This window comes from Anticarsia gemmatalis, chromosome 8, assembly GCF_050436995.1.
Source record: "Anticarsia gemmatalis isolate Benzon Research Colony breed Stoneville strain chromosome 8, ilAntGemm2 primary, whole genome shotgun sequence".
In the NCBI taxonomy this organism is placed as follows: Eukaryota; Metazoa; Arthropoda; class Insecta; order Lepidoptera; family Erebidae; genus Anticarsia; species Anticarsia gemmatalis.
This window is the reverse complement of record NC_134752.1, coordinates 6,952,232-6,976,473: the sequence shown is the minus strand read 5'-3', so window position 1 is coordinate 6,976,473 and position 24,242 is coordinate 6,952,232. Positions and strand designations below refer to the sequence as shown.

The window sequence follows — 24,242 nt, the reverse complement described above, 5'->3', positions numbered from 1 at the left end:
GCATTGAATTGATTGCTGGATAAAGCAATCAATGGAAATATTGAGATTGAAATATTTAGTGGATCCGCTGCTTTTAATTACTTTAATTGAATACATATTTCTATTCCACAATCACCTATGTACTTGTGGATTAATGGAATGTGGATAGCCATCAAAGGAACGTCATCATGTAACAAGCAACAATTAACGGGATATCCACTGTTTGTAGGTACAAAAAATAGATTAAAACAGAATCAAATTAAGTATTAGAACCACATATTCAGAAAGTCTATAAGTTGGGTCATAATGCTGTTTTTATATTATTTATAAGTGTGTACAAGCCCTAAGCCAATACTACTGACCAACATAACGAACTGTCAAAATTTCAACATGACAGCTGTGATCGGAGTGTTGGCAGCACCAGCTCAGAAAACTGTCAAAATCGGAAAGAAGGACGTATTGTTGTTCTGTGCAGTTTCGTAAATCGTTTAATAAATTAAATAATTTGTGATAATATTCACATAAACTCGGTGATTATATATCGTTGTGAATTTCAGAAATAATATCCGTGTTAAATTCGGTGTTTTACGATTTCTTTGGTGAATTTATTACGAAAATGTAACGCAAAACTGTACATAACGGTAATCCTCTAAAAATACCTTGAATTCTACAATTTAATTATTATATTCATACAAAGTTTTAAGGTGACCTTTAAAAACTTAATTTTAGTGTGAACCGTGCGAGTTACAATCTGAGCCCAAATAGAAATTTCATAACAAGTGATTTGTTGACTTACAGCTGATCAAACATTCTTTGTTCGAAGTATTGACCGCTTATCAGTTATGGTAATAATGTTCCGATTTCAGATGTATTTATATACACACTGAGCTCTGAACCCGCTGAAATATTGGAAAACAAACCAGGATTATTCAGCCAAATGGTGAGTACAGTTAGTCACCTACTTATCGTTATTGATATGTAATACAAGCGGAAATCGTGACACGGCGCATACACTTGTACTAATTTTAAATGTTATTGTTTTATATTATTCGGACAAAAACATAAACAAAAAATCTCCTCTTGGATTAGATGCATAAAATATGCTGTCTATCTATTTACAAAAAATTACATTTATTAGACAGAAAGTAAGTTACTTATCAAAATCTAAATCAGCAACAGTAAATAAAAATAATTGTTAGACTATCATCTGACAATTTACTATCAATACATTTTCATCATTCCAAACATTCAATCATTTTAATTGACAATTGATTTGAAGCTATGTACCTATTTGGCAACGGTCACCTAATAGAATGTTTTGTTATAACTAGATCAACTTGGTTATAAACCAGATCATTGAAACATGAATGAGATCCTAACCAGAATTGTCCGAGGTGTGACTTATGCATAATAAGAGATTAGTAGCAATGTAGTTACCTTTTTTATATGAACCATTTGAGTTATGCCACATTTGTATCTTTATGTTTGGTGGTTACATCAAAACTGTACTAGTAGTTTCCTGAACTGATGTAAATTAATCAATTATATGTTAAGTTGAAGAGGTAGGTAGCTCTTGCAGGTGTAGCCTGAATGGGGCAGTCCAAGAAGAATGTTTTATTCACAACATTCTTTAGATAAAAAATATTAGTTCTGGTAATAAATTGTTGTGATTCCTACTTATCATCTTTTCAAAAGAAATTACCAGAAGACTGTCATAGCATACTTCAAAATATTTTCTAACAATATACTTTCTTATGACGCTAATACACTCAACTGCTATCAACTTCCAATTAAATATATAAGTTAATTGCAGTATTATATAGAGCAAGTAGTAATTAAAAGCAATTAGAATTAACACATTAATTGATTTGTTTACATCTTGTTTTATTCTGGTATTGATAGTCTATTGAGTCTATCTAGAAGACACCTTTGTAATGTTGATAAACACATCTAGATTAAGATGTCTCACTATAATCATCTATTTACTAAACATTGACGAGAGAAATATATTTGTTCATGACCTTAAGATAAAGTGTCAATATGCTCACTATCACATTTTATACTCAATTCTTATTTTTGCCAGATGCCAGATCTGAGATAATAGAACAATATTATTCATTTTTAAAGAAAAATTCATTCATAGAGACATAAAATCATGCCTTGTTCCTTTAGGGGTAAGCAGAGACCAAAGAATGATACTTGGTGCTATGATTAAGGCATCCAATGTTTTATTCACATATACAGATCTCGTGCAACAGGACTGCTTGAAAGAATATATTTATGTTAATACACACAAAGAGACAAAATTGCTCCTTATTACTATCTCTACATGAAGCAAACATATTGTCTAATAACCCAGGTAACTGGGTTGTCAAGGCCCAATAGCCAGTCGCTCCATGTAAAATACTGGGATTCAGCTGCATCCGGTGAGACTGCCAGCCAATTCCTACATTAGAAAGACTAGGCTTATACTATACATGAAGCAGGTTAAAGATTACTACTTGTTATGCTTTCTTCATGCTACTAATTAACAATGTGTCCTTGTTAAAAACAAATCTAACCCACCTGCTGCTATCATAGTGATGTGGTTGAACTTCTACTGCTGTGTCATATATGCCCTGAATAGCATTTAATTATCTTTTCCTTATAAATACTTTTTGGAACTGATAACATTGTTCATTTGTACATGAATAACAAAATGTGTTGACATGTCCTCATCAGACAACTGTTGATAAAATTAAAACCAAATGCTACTTCTCATTTTTTGACAAAAATTATATTTTGTCAAATGAGAAGTATGCTAAGAAGAATGCTAAATACATTATTATAGGCTCTTTATAGTTTTAATTTTATAATGTTTTTCAGCTTTCAAGAACATTAAAAAGGAAACTTTTTGAAATTATTCACACCATAGACCCATCTCATCATGAAACAACTGGCAGCATGGTAAGTTTGACATAATATTATATATTAACAACTTAAGCATTTTTACCTTTTTTTAGTTACAATTAGTGTATGTACGACATTCTAATATTTTATTTTTATTCCTGGTATAATATTTTTTATAAAAAATAATTACAGCTTTTTAAAAAACAGGAATTGTAAATACAAACAAAATATTTACATTTACATATTTCTGTTATAAAGGACATACTTAATGCTGTTATTAATAGTCTGGTTATACTGGTTTGATTGCTGTTCTCAATCTCAGCAAGCTGGTTTAATACTTAAAAAAATATTTTAAATTTATTTCGAAACTCAGATTCAGTTTTTCTTTTTTTTACTTATTATTCATAATATTAACGTGACAGTTGTTTAATGATATAAAAATACCATTCCATTCAAAATGCAAGGAAAAATGTAGGCCAATAAAATCACTACATAGTATAAAACAAAGTCGCCCATTTTGTCTGTAGTCCCTTCGTATGCATAAAACTTTAAAACTACGCAACGGATTTTGATGCGGTTTTCACTAATAGAAAGAGTATTTTCTCCGACAGGTTTTTATATATAATTGAAATACATTGAAACTATATTAGCTGAGTTATAGCGATTTATGTCCAAGAAGTCAGAAAAAAAATCTAATTGAAGATTGCATTTGTGCGTGCGCCGCTTATACCGTTGGATACAAGTAAGAACAATGTATAGCAAAAACATTGGTCTTTATTAGTTCTACAAAAAAGTCCGCGATGACATATATCCAGCTTTTTTATTTAAGTCACAAAAACTACTCTTCTGTATTAAAAAAACATTTAATTCGTTGGGTGATGTTTAACTGGTGATATAACCAATAATACATATATCCTTATCAAAATAAGTAAGTTCATCATCACGAACATTTAATTTAGATTATTTTTGCAGTTTACAGTGTGTTATTTAGACATATAGTTTAGGAGATATCACGATATTAGTATTGCGGCACGGTACGGGCCGGCCGCGGCGGCGGGGGCAGCGTCCGAACGTTGTATATAAAGACATTCTGTAATATAATAATTGTTGTAAAGATAAAATAAAAATGTAAAAAGTAAATAAGTTTAAAATGTAGGTACACAACGTTAATCTTCTAAAAATTAATTGTTTTAAGTAAATAAAAAGTAAAAAAAAGTCCATAAGGAATATAAAAGATACAAAAAGTACTAAATCAAAAATTAAAATAGATAGTGTACCTACATAAATAAAGTACAATCTAATACATAAAAAAGGTAAAGAAAAAAAAATAAAAAAAAATAAAAGGAAAATAAAAAAAAATAACATGTATATCTACCTACAGGTAGTTTTTAATTGTAGATAGTCTTTAATTTAAAATATATGGGAAACCTTTCTCATCGTTAAAATGAAAATGTATGTATACCTTATATTATATTTCAAAATATGTAGACAAAGTTAATCTTCTAAAAATAAATGTAAATAAAAAATAAGTAAAAGTAATAAAATGTAGAATGTAAATAATTTAAAAAGTAAACAAGAAAATAATAGTTAGATGTATATAACAAAAGTAGGTAAGTACATAAAAAAAAAATAAAAAAACGGTACATAAAAAATAAATAATATTAAAAAGTCTAGGTACTACGACTTTGATCTATACATATAAGACAAAAAAAAATCTGTACATTACTTAAATATTTTTTCCAAAAACTGATAGGGGGGGCGATCAAAGAAGAGTCACAGAAACCAAAAAACATTTTAATATTTTAAACGCGGTTAAGGGAAAGAGAAGTTATTGTGAATTGAAAATTAGTATCCAATATGTGTTGGTGCGTTGAATCTCGGGAACTACTGGTCCGATTTGAAAAAAATATTTTAGTGTTAGATAGCCCATTTATCGAGGAAGGCTATATATCATCACGCTACGACCAATAGGAGCAGAGTACCAGTGAAAAATATTCCAAAAACGGGGAAAATTATGATTCTCTTATGTGACGCAAGCGAAGTTGCGCGGGTCAGCTAGTAATATTATAAAGCTGAAGAGTTTGTTTGTTTGTTTGTTTGAACGCGCTAATCTCAGGAACTACTGGTCCGATTTGAAAAATTCTTTCAGTGTTAGTTAGCCTATTTATCGAGGAAGGCTATAGGCTATATAACATCACGCTACGGCCATTGGGAGCGGAGTAGTAACAAAAAATTTTACAAAAACGGGGAAAATTTTGATCCAGTCTCTCTTAAGTGACGCAAGCGAAGTTGCGCGGGTCAGCTAGTTCATTAATAAAATACTACCTCATACCAATACATGCTATTAAAATACCATTAGGTAATATAATAATCGAAGCTTACATAATATTCTAATTAATTATAACACACCAATGAAATTAAATAACAATTATCATAATAGAGAATGTAGATCCTCGGGATTTCTGGGTGTGTTGATATTATTAAATAGCATTTGAAGCTGATATTGTTTTCCATAATATATAATATATATGTACCTACGTAATATTTGGTATCAACTGAGAAACATATCGTAACCAAATCAGCTCGTGTCGTTTGATGCTCTTTGTGTGAAAGTCCTTAATAGTTATAGTTAATAGTGAATAGCATTCAAATCGGAATCGTAAAGTAAACGCCTCGAGAATGCCATTGATGATTTGATGGCTAGGCGCAAAACGATACGGTCACGATCCGTTTTCGAGTTGTTATTCGTGCTATTTCGCTTATAGGCTGTATAGGCACTATCGAGAAGTGCTAAAAAAAGTCCTTCTTCTGGTTTCTGAATCAGTAAGCATGGAAGTCGACCTCCTCGAGCGTAGCATCTATTTAAGATACTGAAACTAGCACTTTACGCTATGATAAAAAAAAACGATTCTTTAGTCTTAACTCTTAAGCAATGTTTATAAAACAGGTACCAGAAGAAAATAAGCTCGTACGACAAAGAGGAATGGGAGACGATGGTGGAACAGCTACTGATGCGCGGGACGTACCGCCGCCGGATCGTGGACTTTTCCTCGCACGCCCGGTCCTACCTCATCGACGTTGATTTAGTCAGAGGTAACAACTCTTTTAGAACCTTATTACATAACTTTTTCTTTAAAACGACACTCCTGTATAATCCCCTAATCTTCTACTTTATTGAAAGAGCAGAGGCTCTTGCCCAGCAGTAGGACATAATGAAGTACTGATAAAAAAAAAGTTGTGTACAAGGCAAGATGGCCCGTGGAGGGACAATGGCCAAATCAAATCAATTGACCTAATAAACACACCAAAACCAAGCAGTTGAATGGGTACCATACTTTTGAACTTGTGTCTAGGCATTTTTTTAAATATTGACTGACACCTGAATACTTGATACTCTATTCAGCTGCTTATTATCACCCAGTCATATATTTATTTTGAACATACTAAACAAATCTTTATAACATGTTATATGCAACCAGTATGCAGTCTTGCTGTCGTCAAACTACTATCCTATTATGACTATCGCTGAGGTGGCGAGCGATATCCCACTATAGTTCTTTTTATGGCAACAATGACTGCCAGTCGTATTGTTAGTGACAATGCTTGGTGAACCCATACATACCTTACTAAGTATGTTTATAAATAGATTATAATACACATTGTACTCAGAAACATGACGTGTTATCTCTAAATAAAGTTAGTTACTTCTATTTTTGTGATATTTATATTTGGATATTTTGGTTTTGATTCCAAGTAAATAAACTAATAATTTATATGGAACTAGCTTCTAACCGCAGTTTTCGTAGAACATTAAAATGCGTGGCTTATACAATCTATCACATCACATGAAGTTATAGCAATAAAACATTATATATTTACCCTGACTTTGGGTTGTCAGTCAACGCAATAATTGAGAATAGTATTATAATTCAAAGCAAATTGTTGAGGTCGGATAGGTATGTAAAATACCGGTAATAATCTGCATCCAGTAAGACTGGAAGGCCACTTCAACATAGTTAGAAAAAAGGCTAGGCTGATTGATTGTTGTAGTTCAAGTTAGTTATACTTTAAATACCTTTAAAGAACAGTGCATGCAAAAATCTACATATATGTATCGTTTTTGTGTAACAGGATCATCGTTCCCAAAAGCGAAGCCGACGCTTGGCATGCGCCGAGTGGTATGGTACGCTCTAGTCCGCCTTTTGTTCCTACCCGCGCTCTACCAATGGTGGGCGCAACAAACATCACCGGCCTGCGCCAAGTTCCTCCTCACACTGTGGCTCATGCAGGTCCTCAATATATCCTTGTACTTCATGACACCAGATACTGTGGATATAGATGTAAGTACCTATACTTTTTTCTTTTTTGTGTGAACAAGCTAGTTGTTCAAGCTGAATTGTAGACATGGAATTGTGACGCTATCTTAATTGACAACGATAATTACTGACTGTTATCGTCCGAAACGCAAAGGAACTTTACTTGATACTAGGTAGCCACCCATCCATGGAATGTCCGCGGTAAATGTCTCTTTACCCACAGGTGATTGCAACTATGAGTATCTTTTGAAACCGTTGTAAAGTGTAGCGGCTTATATTCATAATACTAAGATGCACAACGAGTCTTATGTCACTTTTGAACTTATTTTCCACCCTATGTATAAGGATAAAGAGTTGAAATTGGACTATCTGTTTCGTGGTTGCATTTAAATTGTAACGTAGGTAGATACGTGAATTGATGTTGTTTTACACATGTCCGTGCAGAATGATCTGATTGAATACCAGATTGCTCTTAAAACGATGCAGTTTATTCGAGAAATAGCCGAGCAAAGCCCAAAATTGTATCTCCGTAGACATTAGATTCGTTTAACTCGACAAATGATTACTTGATTCCTCATTTCATTCATATCTTTGTAGTCGTAAAGTAACTGGCGCGTACTAAATATAATATTGCTGTACATAATGTGCAATGTAAATAATACTTAGCGAACAAAACTAGCAGAATTGTACTACAAATAAGGAACACGCGTTCATTATCGATATGCTAATTAGGTAAATGTACAGTCAACAGGGAAAGTCATGCATGATCAATTATATTCATTTCGAAGTGTCGAGCGTAAATTATATATGTATGTACTATTGCGCACATAATAGGAAGCTATACTTGCCATACTTTCGCTGTCACGTTGTGCAATGGTTTTCGAAATTGAGGAAATCGTACAATTTTCCTTTTTCTTTTGAAATAACGCGCCGTTTTCATGAAATGGTTAAGCTAAGTTAATATTTTACTTCTATTGTCATAATGACGGGGGAACGGGTTTCATTAACATATATCCAGAAGGCCAGGCCTACGATGGTTCTTCTAAACGAAATTTCGTAAAATATTGAAGGTGTTAGTGTATGACTTTTCTCTACTACTTACTTATATTATGACACTGAGTACGCAGTAACTGATAAGCATGCCTTATATTCTTGATCTACAGAATACTACAGATCCATTTACATTTTCTTACGGATACAATTGTGACAAGAAGCAGACGAAATTTCAACGAATACAAGTTTTCGTTGATTATAATAGGCCCATAGTCTATTGAAAATCTCTAAACAAAAACTCCAATTACACTTGTCTCTACCGCGCATTGGATCACAATAGCCCTATTTTGCTGTATGGCAACTAGGTATAAGTATTTATCAAATCTAAACAAATCATTTATTGATTTAGGGCAAGTGTCTCATTATTAGTTTGCATTTTATTATTTTTGATTTTGTGGTTTTTATACCCACTATTATCGAATAATTCATACAAATATTGACCATTTAGGTATAATAAAAGTATTACTAAGCGGTAATTTCCTTGTACTTCTAGCCGAACTGCTGGGTGGTTCCCCTGGGACTGATGATAGTGTTGGGCGTCGTACACTCGCAGATCGTCAGCACGACTGAGATGGAACTGGCCAGGGTGCGCCCGCGCGCCACCTACCGTAGAAAACTACCCAGATATTTTAGGTAACTATGTTTTATTTTTGTGTGACAACAATAGCTCAATACCACATTTAAAAGACTTAGGTATTTTAATTACAAACATGGACAATGAGAATGTAATAAATTAAAAGTAAGTCATATTCACAAAAAAATATTTACACTATTTAAATTTAAAAATTCATTTTTATAAACCGGAAAAACATACTGCTCTTCAAACTCTACAATATGGTATTTCGAACCAACACACCAACAACAATTTGGTAGGGTTGAAATCTAAACATACGTAAAAAATGCGATAGCTTCTGCATGTGTTATGCGATTTCGAAAAGGGCAAAAAAACCTTGCAATGAAAACACGTGTCATATGTCCTTTTGTACAATAATTATACTTACGCCTGAGCACACAATTTTGATCGTGGTTATAAGATATAACATTTAATTTTAATGTTCTATTATATCGTGCATATTGTAGATATTATATAACAACGACTCCACGTGTTTTGTTTACATAACATAAAACGATTATTGACTTGATACTTCAATTGTTTTAGTTTATCTACCTTGTTTATTGCCCGCGTCTCTACTTAATGTAGTATTGTTAAAGCCACCTCGTATATAGTATACTGTAAGTGTATCGACACACCTACCAAAACTACGGTGCGGAACATTCGGAGACGAATGATTCAACGCTATGCAGAACGCGTCAACATTTGGCTGATGGTAAATAATAGCAAGCTCATTAAACGTATCGTTCGGCTAAACTAAATCCTTTCTACTCTACTTATTTAAAAAAACCAAACGTCTCGTATCGTATCGGTTATGTTACAAAAACTTTAAACATCTGTTCAGTTTTGCTTTGTTCTTAACATGAAAATATTCCAAAACACGGGATGTTTTGATTTTTGTTGTAATAAGATCGTTTTACGATTAAAATATTATTTTTATGAAGAAGATCCCTCATAGTTAGGTATGCTTATAAAACTGAAAAAAGAGATCCAACGTTACATAGGGCTAGATCAGTAAAATACTTACCTTGGTTTGCTTGACGTTTCGGCCAGATTGCAACGTCAATTTGAATGTCTCGGCGGTGTCCGTATATAAGTATGACTTACATGCACATTTCTCTCTCACGTTAACACTCCTAATGTTGTAATAATATTAGAAATATATAATATAATTAATATTAGAATAGGTAAATATTTAATCTATACTTATAATAAATCTGTAGAGAGGTCAATTCTGTACATTGAATATATTAAAAAAAAAACCAATGGGGGATGTTTAGTAACGGATACTGATACCGAATCTGCAATTTATAATTTTCTTTTCTGTCTGTCTGTCTGTCTGTCCTCCGTCTGTATGTGTCGCTATCACGTAAAAACTACCGGATAGAACGCACTGAAATTTGCTATATGCATAGAATAAGTAGTGGAGCAGTTCCTAGGATACTTTTTATCGCATAATTTTTCATAGATTTTTAGAAAATTGAAAAAAATACGTAGAAATCTTTCGAACCTGCGTTTCCCTAAAGATACCATAGATGGCGTTGCGAATCCATTTCACAACATTCGCAATATAGTTCGCGGCGCCTGCCGTATCGATACCTGTTGTTCGCACCAACCAATAGATGGCGTATAGTCCGCAACAAAGCATGTTTTTCCTAATTAATTTATTTTGATTGCTTTATTGTAAAAAAAATACCTTTGAAACAGGCTATACATTTATAAGATTTTCAAACATAAATGTTGTATGATTTATTACACAAAAATGTTGGTTTACGAGGGTCCGGTGCGGTCGGGATATCCTAGGTGGCAAACCGAATAATTTCGTTTGTGGTCGTTGTTCGCCGCTACTAACAGATGGCGTTGTAGTTCGTAACACATAACCAAATTAATTGGTTGCATTAAGGAAATAAATTGGATAGCTATGAAACAGACTATGTGGTAAGTTTTAAAAAATAAACAACGGATGATATAAGTATAAAAAATAATTACGGGTTACGCGGTTTCGGACGTATCATCGTAAGTATACATTATTACGCGTCTGAAGAGCTCCGGCGCAGATAGGACCTATAATAATATTCTGAATCTAGACGGGTAAGCAATGGTCAGTCTATAATAAGGTATTATATTTTACACTGTAAACTGCTACGGATACAGACGAGAGCGGAAAAGAAGGTAACCACAGGAAATCAGGCCTGCCTGAGCCTGTGTCACATTGTGTGCCCTTCGGGTCCCTTTCGTAAATAACCATTAGATGACAAAAGAGTTGTTAACATTTTTATGTGTAGGTGTATCGAGTGCTTCGCAATTCGCGTGCTCAAACGAATAAGCAACAGTACGAAATTCACGCGAGCGGAGCCGCACGGGTCAGCTAGTATATAATATTAGAAAAGAGTGATATAATGAAAACGAATGAAACATTTAATACACTTATAAGGAATGCTTTCTGTCAAATTCTTTATTATGTATACTTAAATAAGAAATGTAGGTAATAATGTTGAATATTATGTAGGCGTCCGAGGTCAGAATGTGACGGCGGCAGCGGCGGAGGCTCGGGTGAAAGTGGTGCTACTTCGAGCCAGAGCAAGACACCTTCAACCAAACCGGCTAAATTTAGACGGAGACAATCACGACCCGAAGTCACTGACAACGTATTGAGGTATTTATACACGTCAATACATTTCACGACCGAATATATTTTGTACATCAAAATTTTCATCACATAATAAATAAGTTGAAATAAGTATTTAAAGCCTACATTGTATGCTGTCCTTTTGAGTTTAGAACAAAACATAAGAATACCCTTTTATAGTCTATGGTATTTTATGGCCTGCATATTTTTTTTAGAAAACGCAAGAAGGAATTAACAAAAGAGATCTTAATTAAAAACTTAGAACCGCCTATTAAAAGTAAAACAATGATCAAAATAAAAGCAAAAGATTCAGATGACGAAGATTACATGGTTTGGAAGAAGCCTGACATGACAGCTCCAATAGTTACATTCACTCCGCCGCCAGATGACGCTACACCGAGTACTTCATTCACTTACAAAACTAATGTATTGACGAAAAAGCAACTAGAATCTTTCAACGTAAGGCAGAATAATCTTGCACGAGCGCTCGCGGACGGCGACGACGGCTTCGAAAGCTTAAACGGCTATAATTCTAATGGCAGTGAAGGTGAAAGAGTGAAAAATGAAGCAGAAAATGCAGAAAAACCATCATGTTCTACAGAAAATAAAGCTACCGAAGAAAATAAACCTCAAGTAGCCGAAGAGTTTCAAGAAAATGAGCCTGAAGTGTTTATCAATTCTAATATACTTAAGAAAGAAGATGATGATAAATCTGTTGATGCGGATTCAGATGTTATTCCTACGAGTAGTCCGAATACTGGCAAAAGGGTTGGCGTGAGGTTTAGAGGCTCTTGGGCCCAAGATGGCATTCGAGAGTCCAGCGACGACGACTTCACTGTAAAGAAGAAAGAAAAGGTAAATATTTATTGTGTTATTGTTTATTTATCAGTTGACTCATTAATTTTATGATCCGCTTTATTGTCCTAGTAACTTTACAATGTGACAATAGTCTGGCAAGATCCTTATAAGCATGCTTTGAATGGAAAAGACGGTTGCCAATTATTGCCGCTAGGTGCGCCACTAAAGCACTATTTGTTAACACCACGATATTATGTGGATTTATTTTGTTTAGTACCTATTGTTTGAATAAGAAAACAACTAATTTTTCTTAGATCTGAAGCTTAAGTTTCTTACAAAATTCACCCTATGAACTGGTGGCGCCATCTCCTGTCTTTTCCATTGAACTTTGTAATATTAAAAGCACTTATTTACACAAAAACTGAACACTATATTAACTAGTCCTATCTTTTAACAATAGGTGATAGATGGAAGGAATTTACAGCACGCGAATCCAGGTAGTTATCGAGCGATCGGCGTCTTGGCATGATGATAACAGAATAGCTTTTCGCACTAGCGTTTGATCTACACGCTTATTCACCCTTTTGCTGCCAACAACCCAATTGTTGGGTTCACTTTTAAAACTAACTTGAAAGGGTCCATTAGGCGGGTTTACACAGAGAATTTAGTCGAGCCACCGATGGTTGGCTTTTTATTTTGCTCAAAATCGGCAAAAGCCTCGCGAGGCTGTTCGGACTGTGGACCCGCCTATTCAAGATTGGTTTTATAATTATATTTAGGACTTATGCATTTTATCGCGGTTCGAACTCATAACGTACTTATATTAGTTTATTCTGACCTGTATAGAGGCGTCATTATAAATCCTGTTGTGGTTAAGGAATCAGTAATCTAATATTAATAATGCTGTTCTAATCTTGCAAGTTTCTATAATAAAACTCAGTTTTACAAATAGTCATTTTTTTAGTTTGTGTGTATGATCAGGCGCTAGTGCGTGAGCCAAAAACCGCTTGCATTGTTCTTAATATTAAATGTTTGTAACGTTGTTCGTCCACATTTGTCTGTAATACCAGGTGCAATGTGTGTCGTTTGCCATACTCTTGGTTTAAAATAATACCTTTATAACACACCTACATATCCCAAAATATTTAAAAGCCGTAGAAAACCAAATAGTTATAAAAAATATCCAAAGCACGTATCACATACTAATACCTAAATCAATGTTAATAAATCATCCACAGATATTTAAATAATGAATGAATTTCCTTAGAAATTAGGCAATTACCAGACATCGTCATCCGACGGAGAATGCTCGGCGTCGGCCCCATCCATCGCTCTTCCATCCCACCATACCATGTCTGATTGGGTTGGGCAAACTACTAACAGTAAGCATCTATTTTATTAATCCAATGTTATACTAATAATACGTATGTTTCTTAGGATCTCTACACAATTAGAGCGCATTCACTTCATGCATAATGTCGACCGCCGACTGACCTGACGGCGCAGAGGTAAAACGACTCACTTTTATAATATTTATCACAATAACAGTCGACGGCCAATGTTACGCTTTTAATGGATGCGCTGATATCGACGCCAAATCGTAAACGTTAATTTGTTGTAAATGCCAAGTGACAGAAAATAATACAATTTATTAAATTAATTTATAAGTGTCTGTTCCTTATTGATGTTAATAATTGTATGAGATTTGTATTAATTGTTCACGCTCAATTTCACTCGCCAGCAAGCATGAGAACAAATTTGTTAATTACACGTTGTAATAAATATATTTTGGTTTATTTTGTTAGGTGAAGAAAGCAGTTACGAGTCTCAGTCAGAGGGCGGACATTCAGATGTGGGTTTCCCGTACACTGCAGATAGTTCGTGGGATCCTTTCGCCATACTTGATCCTTCTAGTGATACAGGTATTTGTAAATGTCACGGTCCGATTCGTTTTAACTTTAACTGGCCCATTATGAATCTCTTTTCTATTAGTCACTAATTTCTGGACATGACTAGCTTAATTTGTTACTCCAATATATTAGACATTTTATGCTATAACAAAATAATTCTTAAACTTAAGTTACAATTGCCATAAAATACTGATTTTAAATTTCTGCATTAATCTCGCTATAAAATTTTTTTGGGCTCATAGCAGTATAGATCTGTCACCATTTCTCATATTTCTGACAAATGATTCCTCATGTCTTCACTATTAGGAATCATGTAAATGGACTTTTCACTTTGACTGCCTCTGTGGCGCAGTGGTCACCACGCCGCTACCACTGTGTCGGGAGGTGGGTTTGATTCCCACACGGAACACAGTGGTTTACGTCACCACACCATTATTTGTGTTATCCACAAATAATTGTTTCGGGTCTGGTTGTGCTTTGTGTTTCCGTTGTTTCTATGTTGGTAAAAGTGCCCACGACGCAAGAGCCATTCTTAGTGCCGGAGTTATCTTTTTAAGAAGTAAAATAAACTATAAATGTGTGTCGTACAGTGAAGTGCACGATGTGGGAGCGCGGGTCGACGCTGCGCGCGGAGCTGTCGGCCGTGGACATCAGCTGGTACGTGGTGGCGCGCGCCGAGCGAGCCATGGCGGCCGACGGCTGTCTGTGGCCCGCGCTCGCCATGGCCGCCGCGGTGGCGCTTGTGGCACCCGCCATACGACTCGTGCAGGTACTACACATTCAATTACTGTACCTTAAGTGAATAACTGTATTCAAAATGCATGTATTATTATTAATTAAGACTTGTGACAACGTGGTAGAAATACTACACATAAAACTGAATAGAATTATTTATTTATGTTATGTTATTTTAATGTCTGAACTAGGATATAATCATCACTCAAGCCAAGGTATGATTTGATAAATTTAAATACTACTGTTTGTATATTTGGTAACTGAGTTAGGCTAAAGAATTAACTATTTCGTCAGGTGGCAATAGAACAAGATACGAGAACTGAAGAGGAACTACAAGCGCTATCTCTTTTCACTTACATCCCGTCACTAGTCGCGAACTACAGTCAAGGATCCGTGTTCTCACTTATCGGAGGTGCTTATGGCGATAATATCTGGTCAGTATTAAAACTAACTTTTATATCAAGATAGTTGTCGTTAGGTGGCACTACTAGATAGTTGCCACTAGGTGGCACCACCTACAAGTTAGAGAACAGTTAATATATGTTTCCTTTGGAACCGTTTAGTTAAAGAAATTCGTAACCCATATATTTACATGGTCAATTAAGAATTTCAGATTGGCAAACTAGACGAATTAATAACTAGAAACAAATCACTCATGTGGCGCTCTCTAGCGAAAGCAACTTAACTTTATAACGTAACAAAATAGAATACTAAATTAAACTACTTTTAAGGCTGAAAAAAGACTCATTGGCTTATTTTCTCATCCAGGGTAATCTCAACGAATCTTCTATCATGCTGTTTGCGTTTTGCTCTAAGCGCGTTAGTATTCTTCTTACTGGCTGTAGCAGAGCGCGCGTTCAAACAACGGTTCTTATACGCCAAGTTGTTCTCTCACCTGACGTCAGCGCGCCGTGCCCGCAAGTCTGAACTGCCACACTTTAGACTCAATACTGTGAGGAATATCAAGACTTGGTTGTCAACTAGATCTTATTTGCGGGTAAGTGAAAATCAAACTTTTGTGCTATGTGTTGTACCTGTATAATTTAAGTTTACTGCAACATCGATCGACTATGAACAAAACGAAATGCCAACATCGATGTTTTCAATAAACATATACGGCGAGGAATAAAAAGACACTTCCCATCACTTTTTGGGAACCTAGAAGTCATTACTGGATTATCATGAATACAATGAAATATAGCACATCCACTTAGCGTTCTTCCCAAAATAACATCGACGTTTGAGATGTGATTTAGGTAAAGTAGAACGAATAGCAAGTACTGAAAAATATTTCTTCCTTTTTTGCAGCGCCGAGGTCCACAGCGGTCAGTAGACGTCATTGTATCGGCAGCGTTTATGCTAACGTTAATGCTTTTGGCTTGCGTCAGCGCACAACTGTTGAAGGTAAATACAGAAAGTACTCTTTCCTTCCCTGTAATTTATAATAACATGTGGTTAACCCAACCGTAAAACAAATTGTCATTGCAATGACTACCAGTACCAAATAAATAAACCTATTTTAAACCCTGATAGCATGTTTCTATGATTAAGTATGTATGTTATTATACTTTCTCTATACCAGTCCATACAAATAAAAATATTCTTTCCTGCCGACATTTCGAAAATGTTCTAAATCAATAGTTTATTTTTCTTTTACTAGCTAACTCGCTCACGCTTTCTTGTTTTTAATTAATCCCGCGCATTTTCAAATCCAAATCGGTCCAGCCGTTAACGAGTTTTAGCGAGACTAACGAACAGCAATTCATTTTTATACATATAGATTAGAGCTTTTGACTGTACATCAATGAAACTTTAATTATACATTATACAGGATACGGTGACATTAGAATGCGGTTGGCTGCTCGAGGCGATGGTGTGGAGCTGTTGCCTCGGCATATATCTACTGCGGCTTTTAACTCTGGGCAGTAACGTGAACAGAAAGTATCGCGGCTGTCTCTCCGCGATACTCACTGAACAAATCAACCTGCATCTCGCCATAGAACAGAGGCCCGAGAGCAAGGAACAACTCACCGTAGCCAATAACGTGCTTAAACTGGCAGCTGATTTACTTAAGGTGAGTTTAACTGCTTAAGAGCGAGTATCACAGTATATTATAACTGTAATAAGATAAAAATCGCCCATATCATATTTGCATAGGGACCAAATCCTAAACATACTTAAAAAGTTAAAAAATAAATTTAAAAGTTAAGATCAGGGCTCTGACATGCTAATCCAATTCAAGTGCTATAATGGGAAAGGGATAGCGCTATACGGTATTCGTAGCGCCATCTGGCTCTTACATTGACGGTTGAACCACATGAACAATTCCAAGTACGACTCAAGTTTTTTTAATTTAACCACGAATAATTTGAATTTATGGATTATCGAAAATGTCCTTAAATAGTTTTGTTTTCTCATTTCAGGAACTAGATTCACCGTTCAAGATATCTGGTATATGCGCGAATCACTATCTCTATACAATCACAAAAGTGGTAATACTATCGGCATTATCAGGGGTGCTATCCGAAATGTTAGGATTCAAATTAAAACTACACAAAATTAAAATCAAATAAGAACAAAATAAAGGTAATTACTTTTATATAGCAGCTTTTAAATTAATTCACTGACTACTAGTCTTTATGGCCATTTAGTTATATGGCATGTTCTTGTTCGTCGCGAGATTCAGACTAATAGATAAAATAGTAGTGTTTTATTATATCGCCTATTAGATCTTTAGAATGACTACTAACAATCAGACGACTTCTATACGAATGAACATCGTAAGATTGAATGTAAAATTATGGGTGTCTACTATGCCTTATATTCTCAAGTAAAGGGTATATTGCTATTATTAGAATGTATATTATATTAATAAACACCCTTGTCTTTCTTAATAAACACTTGTCCCGTTAATAAAAAATGTCTAAACATGAATGATAACATAATTTCGTAGCTGTAAAATGCATGTGATTAGCAAGTAGTGTTAGAATAACATGTTATTGTAACAGGGATATTAGTTTGTAAAATCTATGTGGCACTTTACTTTGAATTTCTTTGAAATGTAACTAGTTTTAATGTTACGCAGTTAGTTCAACTGCGAAGTGATGAAAAGTTCTTGCTGTAGCTATATGACGAACTAGTTATATTTCGATGTAGGTCCTTGAAGTATTTAGATATCCAGATATTAAGAGAACTATATTGAATTAGTTTTAAGAATATGATCACGATACCATGATTGACTTAACACAATAGCCCCCTTTACACACACACTCTATCGCGCATGAAACAACAATCGCGCGTGGAAGGAGAAAGGAAAGACCACGCGCTGCGCTCATCTGTCAAGCCCGTGAAGAAAATCGCAAGCGAATACCGCGCTGCTTTCCGTAATCTTGCTGTAAGCTTCCTAGCTTGCGTAATTCTGTAACGCTCACGCTCCTAAGAACGTGCGATAGAGTGTGTGTGTAAAGGCGACTAATATCTATGAAATTGCAAGGTTTTAATACAAAATTTATTTATTTTTTATCTGAATTAAAACTGTACTGATATAAAAGCAATGTTACTATAAGACTCTTATTTTTTGTGGCGATGTGCCAAATAAATGTTTCTATTTACTATAATTTTAAGTAAATAATGATTTACGAAATATGAGCAAAATTTTAAAAAGATGGTCTAACACTTTCAATGTTTTTCTGGCAATACTAAACCTACATATTTATATTATTATCCTTGCCAACACTTTTACAATTAATATGCAATTACAAATAGATCACGAATTCTTCGAATTAATATTTTTTTACTGACACTAGTTATGATCTCATTTTTTAAACTCATAGATAAATAATGTATTTTTTATCCGATAAATGTCTAGGTAGATATGCTTTGCCATAATTTCAATATGAATTAACCTGCGACATCAATATGTTGTGCGACACCACTATACCTACGTGACTGTAAGTGGGAGAGCATACATGCATGCAGTGGCGTAATTACAGGGTGGCAAGTCGGCAAAATGCCACGGGCCCCCAGCCGGAAGGGGCCCCTGATCAGAGGAAAATCCCAACTCATTTTTTTTTATTTATCATACATTTAAGCTTTTCCATACTGGGGGAGGAGGTCCATCTGATGAATTTGCCACGGGCCTCGAACGGTATAGTTACGCCACTGCATGCATGCTTACATTATAATAAGTACTTACTAACACAAGTCTATCATAGCCACCCTAATATAAAACAAAGAGGCTACAAGCTATGAAGTTCCAAGTTTCAAGACATACAAGCGACTTATTCTAACAATTAAAATATTGGCCAAAACAGGCAATTAACATCCTTAAATTCGACAACCCTAATTATAACGTAAATAAATATTTTTCTGAAAGTTTTTACCTATCCAAAATGTTTTTACCTTAGATAGTTCTCGTGTATTCATAGGTTTACGTAGACAATTATTATTTTAGTTGAACATGCCATGTTTAATCTCATTATGTTCCTAGTAATACTTATTGTTCTTATATCATTCTGAAAAGACACGTTTTATTGTAGAATGTAGAACCTCCAAGGAAATAGTATCTATTTCACAAATCTTGTAAGTGAACATTTTTACGTAGTTATCCCTGTTTTCTCTTTCTTACAATAAGATTTTAAAAAGCCTTGGATTAGTAGAAAGAGTCTAGGTGCTTTTATATAAAATATCACTTGGTATTTTCAGAAATACCACTTCTGTGTTGTTACAAATGTTAAGTAAATACTTATGTGAGCATGAAATGCTACGAGATAAGCCAAGAAATATAGTTATTATACCTAGAAATGTTAATTTTATTTAAGAACAACCCCACTCCATAATTATACTGCTATACTTACTCATTTATAATTAAAACATACTTATTTGGTACCCGAAAATGCTACAGTGATCAGTTAAAAAGGATATAGTTTTTATAAGGTGGAACAGGTAATTACAAAGACAGAAATAATTGTAATGATTTTAATTTTAACAAACAAAAAGCACTAAACTACATTTTACACCATGCTTTCATATAAAATTGATGTCTTGACATCACATCAACTCATAAGTCTATTTCAAACCAATATATACCATCTCGACATGAAATACATATTTTATATTACAAATTAATATTACTTTAAGTCTAACAAGTCTTACACATACTCTAAAACTAAAATATAACTTTATAATATCTACTTTAGTTATTGAACGATCCGCCTAAATTTTAAAACGTGACAGCCTACAAAATGTAGTAACATAAACCTAAATCTTTTCATTGATCCCACTATACAGAATCCTGGTCGGATCGTTCAACATTTTGACTGAAATTAATGCATAGGCAAACTAAGAAAAGTCTTATGGCATTATTAGGCAAAAGTGATTGCTATTGCTTCGATGTGCAACTTTAGTTAGTGTTTATTACATTCCGATAACATCGCTTTATTATACCCAGCTAATTTGTGATTTTACTTGTTTTTATTATCTAATTTATCGTCACTAGAAATTTCAAATATACAATTTATTTGCTATTATGACAATCTAAAAATGAAACCTATTTTTTATACTGACATTCTATTAGGAGATTATCGCACAATGATACATAGGAATATGCAAGTCACTGGAAAGTGTTTTATTTACTATATTAGTTCCAATCTCGCACCTATAAATATATTCTATTGAACAGCCATACACTTCTCTCGCCTTAGGCGTAATAATTAATAAATACTAAGTCATAACTTTGCATATTCCCATACACTTGGTATTAGATAAGGATCAAATTGTGTAGCTATATAACGCAGTAGCCGTGGAGTGAACCACTTAAGTTTCTTTGAGATAATAAGAAGAGGAAAAAATAAATGAGAATTAAATAAGGCATCATATCTAGTCTCGCCGACGTTCTCGTGAGTTGGAGCGATGTGAGCGACTGCGGCGGGACTCTCGCTCGCGGACACGGTCACGACCGCGGGACCGCTCGCGAGACTCATCTCGTCTACTTCGACTGCGCGATCTCGTGCGCCTGAAACGTCATCATAAGATACATTATTTTGGCCAGTACTTTAAAACATTCATCACTCTTCAGGGAACTAAAGTCCAATCAGTCCAATTTTGTATAAGACATTTCCTTAAAATCTATGGACTTGGCATTATTTGATTAAAATGTATACCTCCTGTCGCGTTCACGTTCACGGTCGCGATCCCTGTCCTTGCGGTCACGTTCGTTACGGTCAGACTCCTTGTTACGGTCGCGGTCGCGTGCAGACTCGCGGTGCCTGCGCGCGCGTCTGTCCAGTTCCCGGCCACCGACATAGTGGCGACGACCCCCACTTCGCTCACGCTCTGAAGCACCACGCTCTTCTCGACGTTTATCCACAGTTTTCTTAAAATATTCACACAATCAGTAAAATTTCTTATATTAACGCATTCATTGTTTGATGTACCTTCTCATACCTTTAATTCCGCTAATTTCTCTCGAATAGTAATGAATCCGAGATGAAGTTTACCCCCGAAATGATCAGCTAGACGTCTATCATTGTCGTGTATTCCCAAATACGCAGAGCACACTTCGCAAACTCGTAGTTTCTGCTGTTGGTAAGATGACGCCGGCATAGAATTTCTATATTCCTGTTCAGCCACAGCCTTCTTTTTGCGCAGTTCATCAATCTGGAAAATTATTCATAGAATTGAACTTGTGTGATATGATTTAGAAGAAGACCTTTGGCACTTATGTAAATGATTGTGTTTACCTCTCCCATGAGTTTAACACTCTCTTCTACCATGCCCTCTTCTCCGAGTGCCTCAGCTCGAGCCAACTTTTGACCGATCTGCTCCGCAAGTTCGTGCACGGCATTAGCTTTCTCTGTCACTTCAGCAGACAACTCTTCCTGAGTTTCTGCAAGGCGCTGTTTTGCTGCAGTTGTGCGCCGATCGCAGTCGGCTATAAACGCCTCTAAATGTTCGGTGGCCTTTGTAAACATTTGAAAATGCGATTAATTATTTTTAGGTAAAATGGCGCACTACAAATCTGTTTCCTAATTTAGGTAACAATTTATTCAAATAAAGGTTTAGAGGACCCCTGCTTAACTTCCAAAAATATCCTCCCTAACTTATTCTAATTTCTTCAATATCAACAATAATAAATTTACAGCAATTTTTTTAAGCAAAAAATCTAAACACAACTACATAGTTGAATTGCATTGCTTTTACAATATGTATTTGTCTTTAGTATGTTGCTTTTTAATAAACATCCATATTACATTACTCAACTAAGAAAATATTACCACATTATACTCACATCAATGTCATAGAAATAGTCTTTGGTTTTTGATGCTAATTCATAATCCGCACGTAGAGCCAGATCATGTATTTTTGGACACTCACCTAGATCCATACGCTGCAATAAAAATGAAAACCACATAAATAATAAGTGCCCTTTATCATTTCTGAAAACAACAATTTTAGGTGATTATGCCACCTAGATAAATTTATTTAACTACTTTTTTTTTCATTACCCTAACAGACAGAAACAAGGTTTATAAAATATTTGCAGTACACATAAATGTTTCATAAAAAATATTTTAAAGAAATACATACTAAATCACCACAGCTCAGACAGCCCAGGTTCACGCACAGGATAATGAGATATGTATAATAAATACTTACAAATTATAGAGAAAACACCCTCCTGAATATCCTAACCAGACCAAAATATTCACGACACCAAAACAAAAATAGAATCCATTATTCCATAAAAAATTATAATGACACAATTTTTATAGGAATGTCAAGTTACTTTGTGTTGATACTTCATCATTATTGCCATTTTCAATTTTTTATTAAACGTAAAAGTATCTGTTATAGGTTACATTCAATTTAAGGTGCTCATAAAATATTAATTATAGTTGTACTATTATGTTGTTTTAGAACAGAAAATAGTAATAAATCAGAAATTAAATCATGGTAATTATAATCATTGGCTATTATATGATTTTGAGACAAATTAAACCCTTAAGGGTTTATTCATTTGACTATGAATTTATATTGATGTAGTTAATTTATTCTAGAACTTGAGTACAATTCATAATTTTATAGATTTGATCATTTTAGTAATACTGAGAATTTTCCTTGCTCATTACATGCAAAAGTTTGTTGGATATGCTAGCCATTTAAACAGCACAGTACGTACCCAATGTAGTTAGAAAGTATGACACCAAATTGCGCTCACCAGGCATAAGATTTTTCATGTTCCTAAAATTTTTCACTTGTACTCACCGAAGCAGCATTAGTAACCGTTGGAAAATTTTATTATTTTAAGAGCCTTATTAAATTAAATACTGCTTAGCAGTAATAATACAATCAGCTAACTATAAATGTTTTTATACGTACATCTTGGTACTTACAGAACAGCCTAACTCATACAATCTATCCCTCATCTGTTAAGTATTGTGATGAGCAATAAAGACTAGTGTTGGGCATTTTCTGAAAAGCACATTTCACCACAGTTAATGCCACTCCGATGTAAGAATTCTCCAGCGTCACTACAGTATCATACGGTAATAGATGTGAGAGTGAAAGTCAAACACATACACTAAGATACTTTTACACATGATTTAATTGTACAAAAATATTTTATTTATTATTTTAGTGTATGTGTTACAAAAAACTAATTCCCAATAATATAAGATGCTGAGATTTCATTAATGATTTAGATTTTACAGCAATATACTGTATAAATATTAAAATTTCATAAAAATATTCAAGAAGCACATTTTAATGAAAACTCAGAATACATAGCCCAAAGTCCATATCAAAACAGAATCACTTACCGTGGAAGACAGTATTTCATGAGGACAACATTGCAATAAAAATGATTTGCACACTGCATCATCGTAAAATTTTACGCCATGCCTGTCTGTTTCACCTAAAATAATTAGAAGAAAGTTAATAAGAAATAAATTATGATTGTAACACATAAGTATGTAAGAAAGGGTATAAGTAGATATATAACGATATGGGACGATAGTAATGAATAATAACATTTTACAGTAAATTTAAAATAGAATAATTACCATTGCGAGCTGTGCCCATCAATTGATCTAACATTGCCCTCATTTGCTCGTGTGCTGACATATTGAATCGGTCAACAGTCTTTTTTCGTATAGCAAATTAATATTTTAGGAATCGCATTAGTTGATAAATGTCTCGTAAGTTTTTTACTTTAGAAGAGAACCAAGAGGTTTTCTTCTAAATTATTTTTTCGGACACATCAAGCCAACAAATCAATCAAACTACGAAAGTAAAATGGCGGAATGAAGAGACAACGAAAA

At 34.3% G+C, this 24,242-nt stretch overlaps 2 protein-coding genes across 6 annotated transcripts; one reads left to right on the top strand and one right to left on the bottom strand.

Annotated features, from left to right (window-relative positions):
* Positions 1-399: 399 nt before the first annotated feature.
* On the top strand, positions 400-19,743 carry phtf (putative homeodomain transcription factor). 3 transcript variants are annotated; one of them, XM_076117421.1, is made up of 17 exons: positions 400-620; positions 846-919; positions 2,845-2,925; positions 5,816-5,961; positions 7,000-7,208; positions 8,731-8,870; positions 11,360-11,506; positions 11,695-12,334; positions 13,545-13,659; positions 14,083-14,199; positions 14,778-14,956; positions 15,114-15,137; positions 15,217-15,356; positions 15,691-15,919; positions 16,231-16,326; positions 16,754-16,996; positions 17,346-19,743. In XM_076117421.1, the coding sequence occupies exons 3-17, from the start codon at positions 2,906-2,908 to the stop codon at positions 17,493-17,495; spliced, it is 2,595 nt and encodes an 864-aa protein (XP_075973536.1). In that variant the 5' UTR covers positions 400-620; positions 846-919; positions 2,845-2,905; the 3' UTR covers positions 17,496-19,743. The 3 variants fall into 3 exon arrangements, with proteins under 3 accessions (XP_075973536.1, XP_075973539.1, XP_075973537.1); XM_076117424.1 differs by lacking the exon at positions 13,545-13,659 and adding an exon at positions 12,738-12,774; XM_076117422.1 differs by lacking the exon at positions 15,114-15,137 and having other exon boundaries at positions 17,346-19,742.
* Positions 19,744-19,885: 142 nt separating this feature from the next.
* Positions 19,886-24,216, bottom strand: LOC142974859 (putative RNA-binding protein Alsin2). 3 transcript variants are annotated; one of them, XM_076117427.1, is made up of 8 exons: positions 23,985-24,030; positions 23,742-23,836; positions 23,302-23,394; positions 22,211-22,309; positions 21,663-21,881; positions 21,367-21,579; positions 21,084-21,295; positions 19,886-20,935 (listed from the first exon to the last, which is right to left on the bottom strand). In XM_076117427.1, exons 4-8 carry the CDS (start codon positions 22,304-22,306, stop codon positions 20,800-20,802), a joined length of 876 nt encoding a protein of 291 aa, XP_075973542.1. In that variant the 5' UTR covers positions 22,307-22,309; positions 23,302-23,394; positions 23,742-23,836; positions 23,985-24,030; the 3' UTR covers positions 19,886-20,799. The 3 variants fall into 3 exon arrangements, with proteins under 3 accessions (XP_075973542.1, XP_075973541.1, XP_075973540.1); XM_076117426.1 differs by having other exon boundaries at positions 23,316-23,394; XM_076117425.1 differs by lacking the exon at positions 23,302-23,394 and having other exon boundaries at positions 23,985-24,216.
* Positions 24,217-24,242: the final 26 nt, after the last annotated feature.

Coding starts and splice junctions, on each gene's coding strand:
- phtf (XM_076117421.1), top strand. CDS start 2,906: ATGAAACAACTGGCAGCATG. Junction 14,957..15,113: donor CCGCCATACGACTCGTGCAG/GTACTACACATT, acceptor TGTCTGAACTAG/GATATAATCATCACTCAAGC. Junction 15,357..15,690: donor GCTTATGGCGATAATATCTG/GTCAGTATTAAA, acceptor TTTCTCATCCAG/GGTAATCTCAACGAATCTTC.
- LOC142974859 (XM_076117425.1), bottom strand. CDS start 24,045: ATGTCAGCACACGAGCAAATGAGGGCAATGTTAGATCAATTGATGGGC. Junction 23,837..23,984: donor GATGGGCACAGCTCGCAATG/GTAATTATTCTA, acceptor TAATTATTTTAG/GTGAAACAGACAGGCATGGC. Junction 21,580..21,662: donor GTGTTAAACTCATGGGAGAG/GTAAACACAATC, acceptor ATAATTTTCCAG/ATTGATGAACTGCGCAAAAA.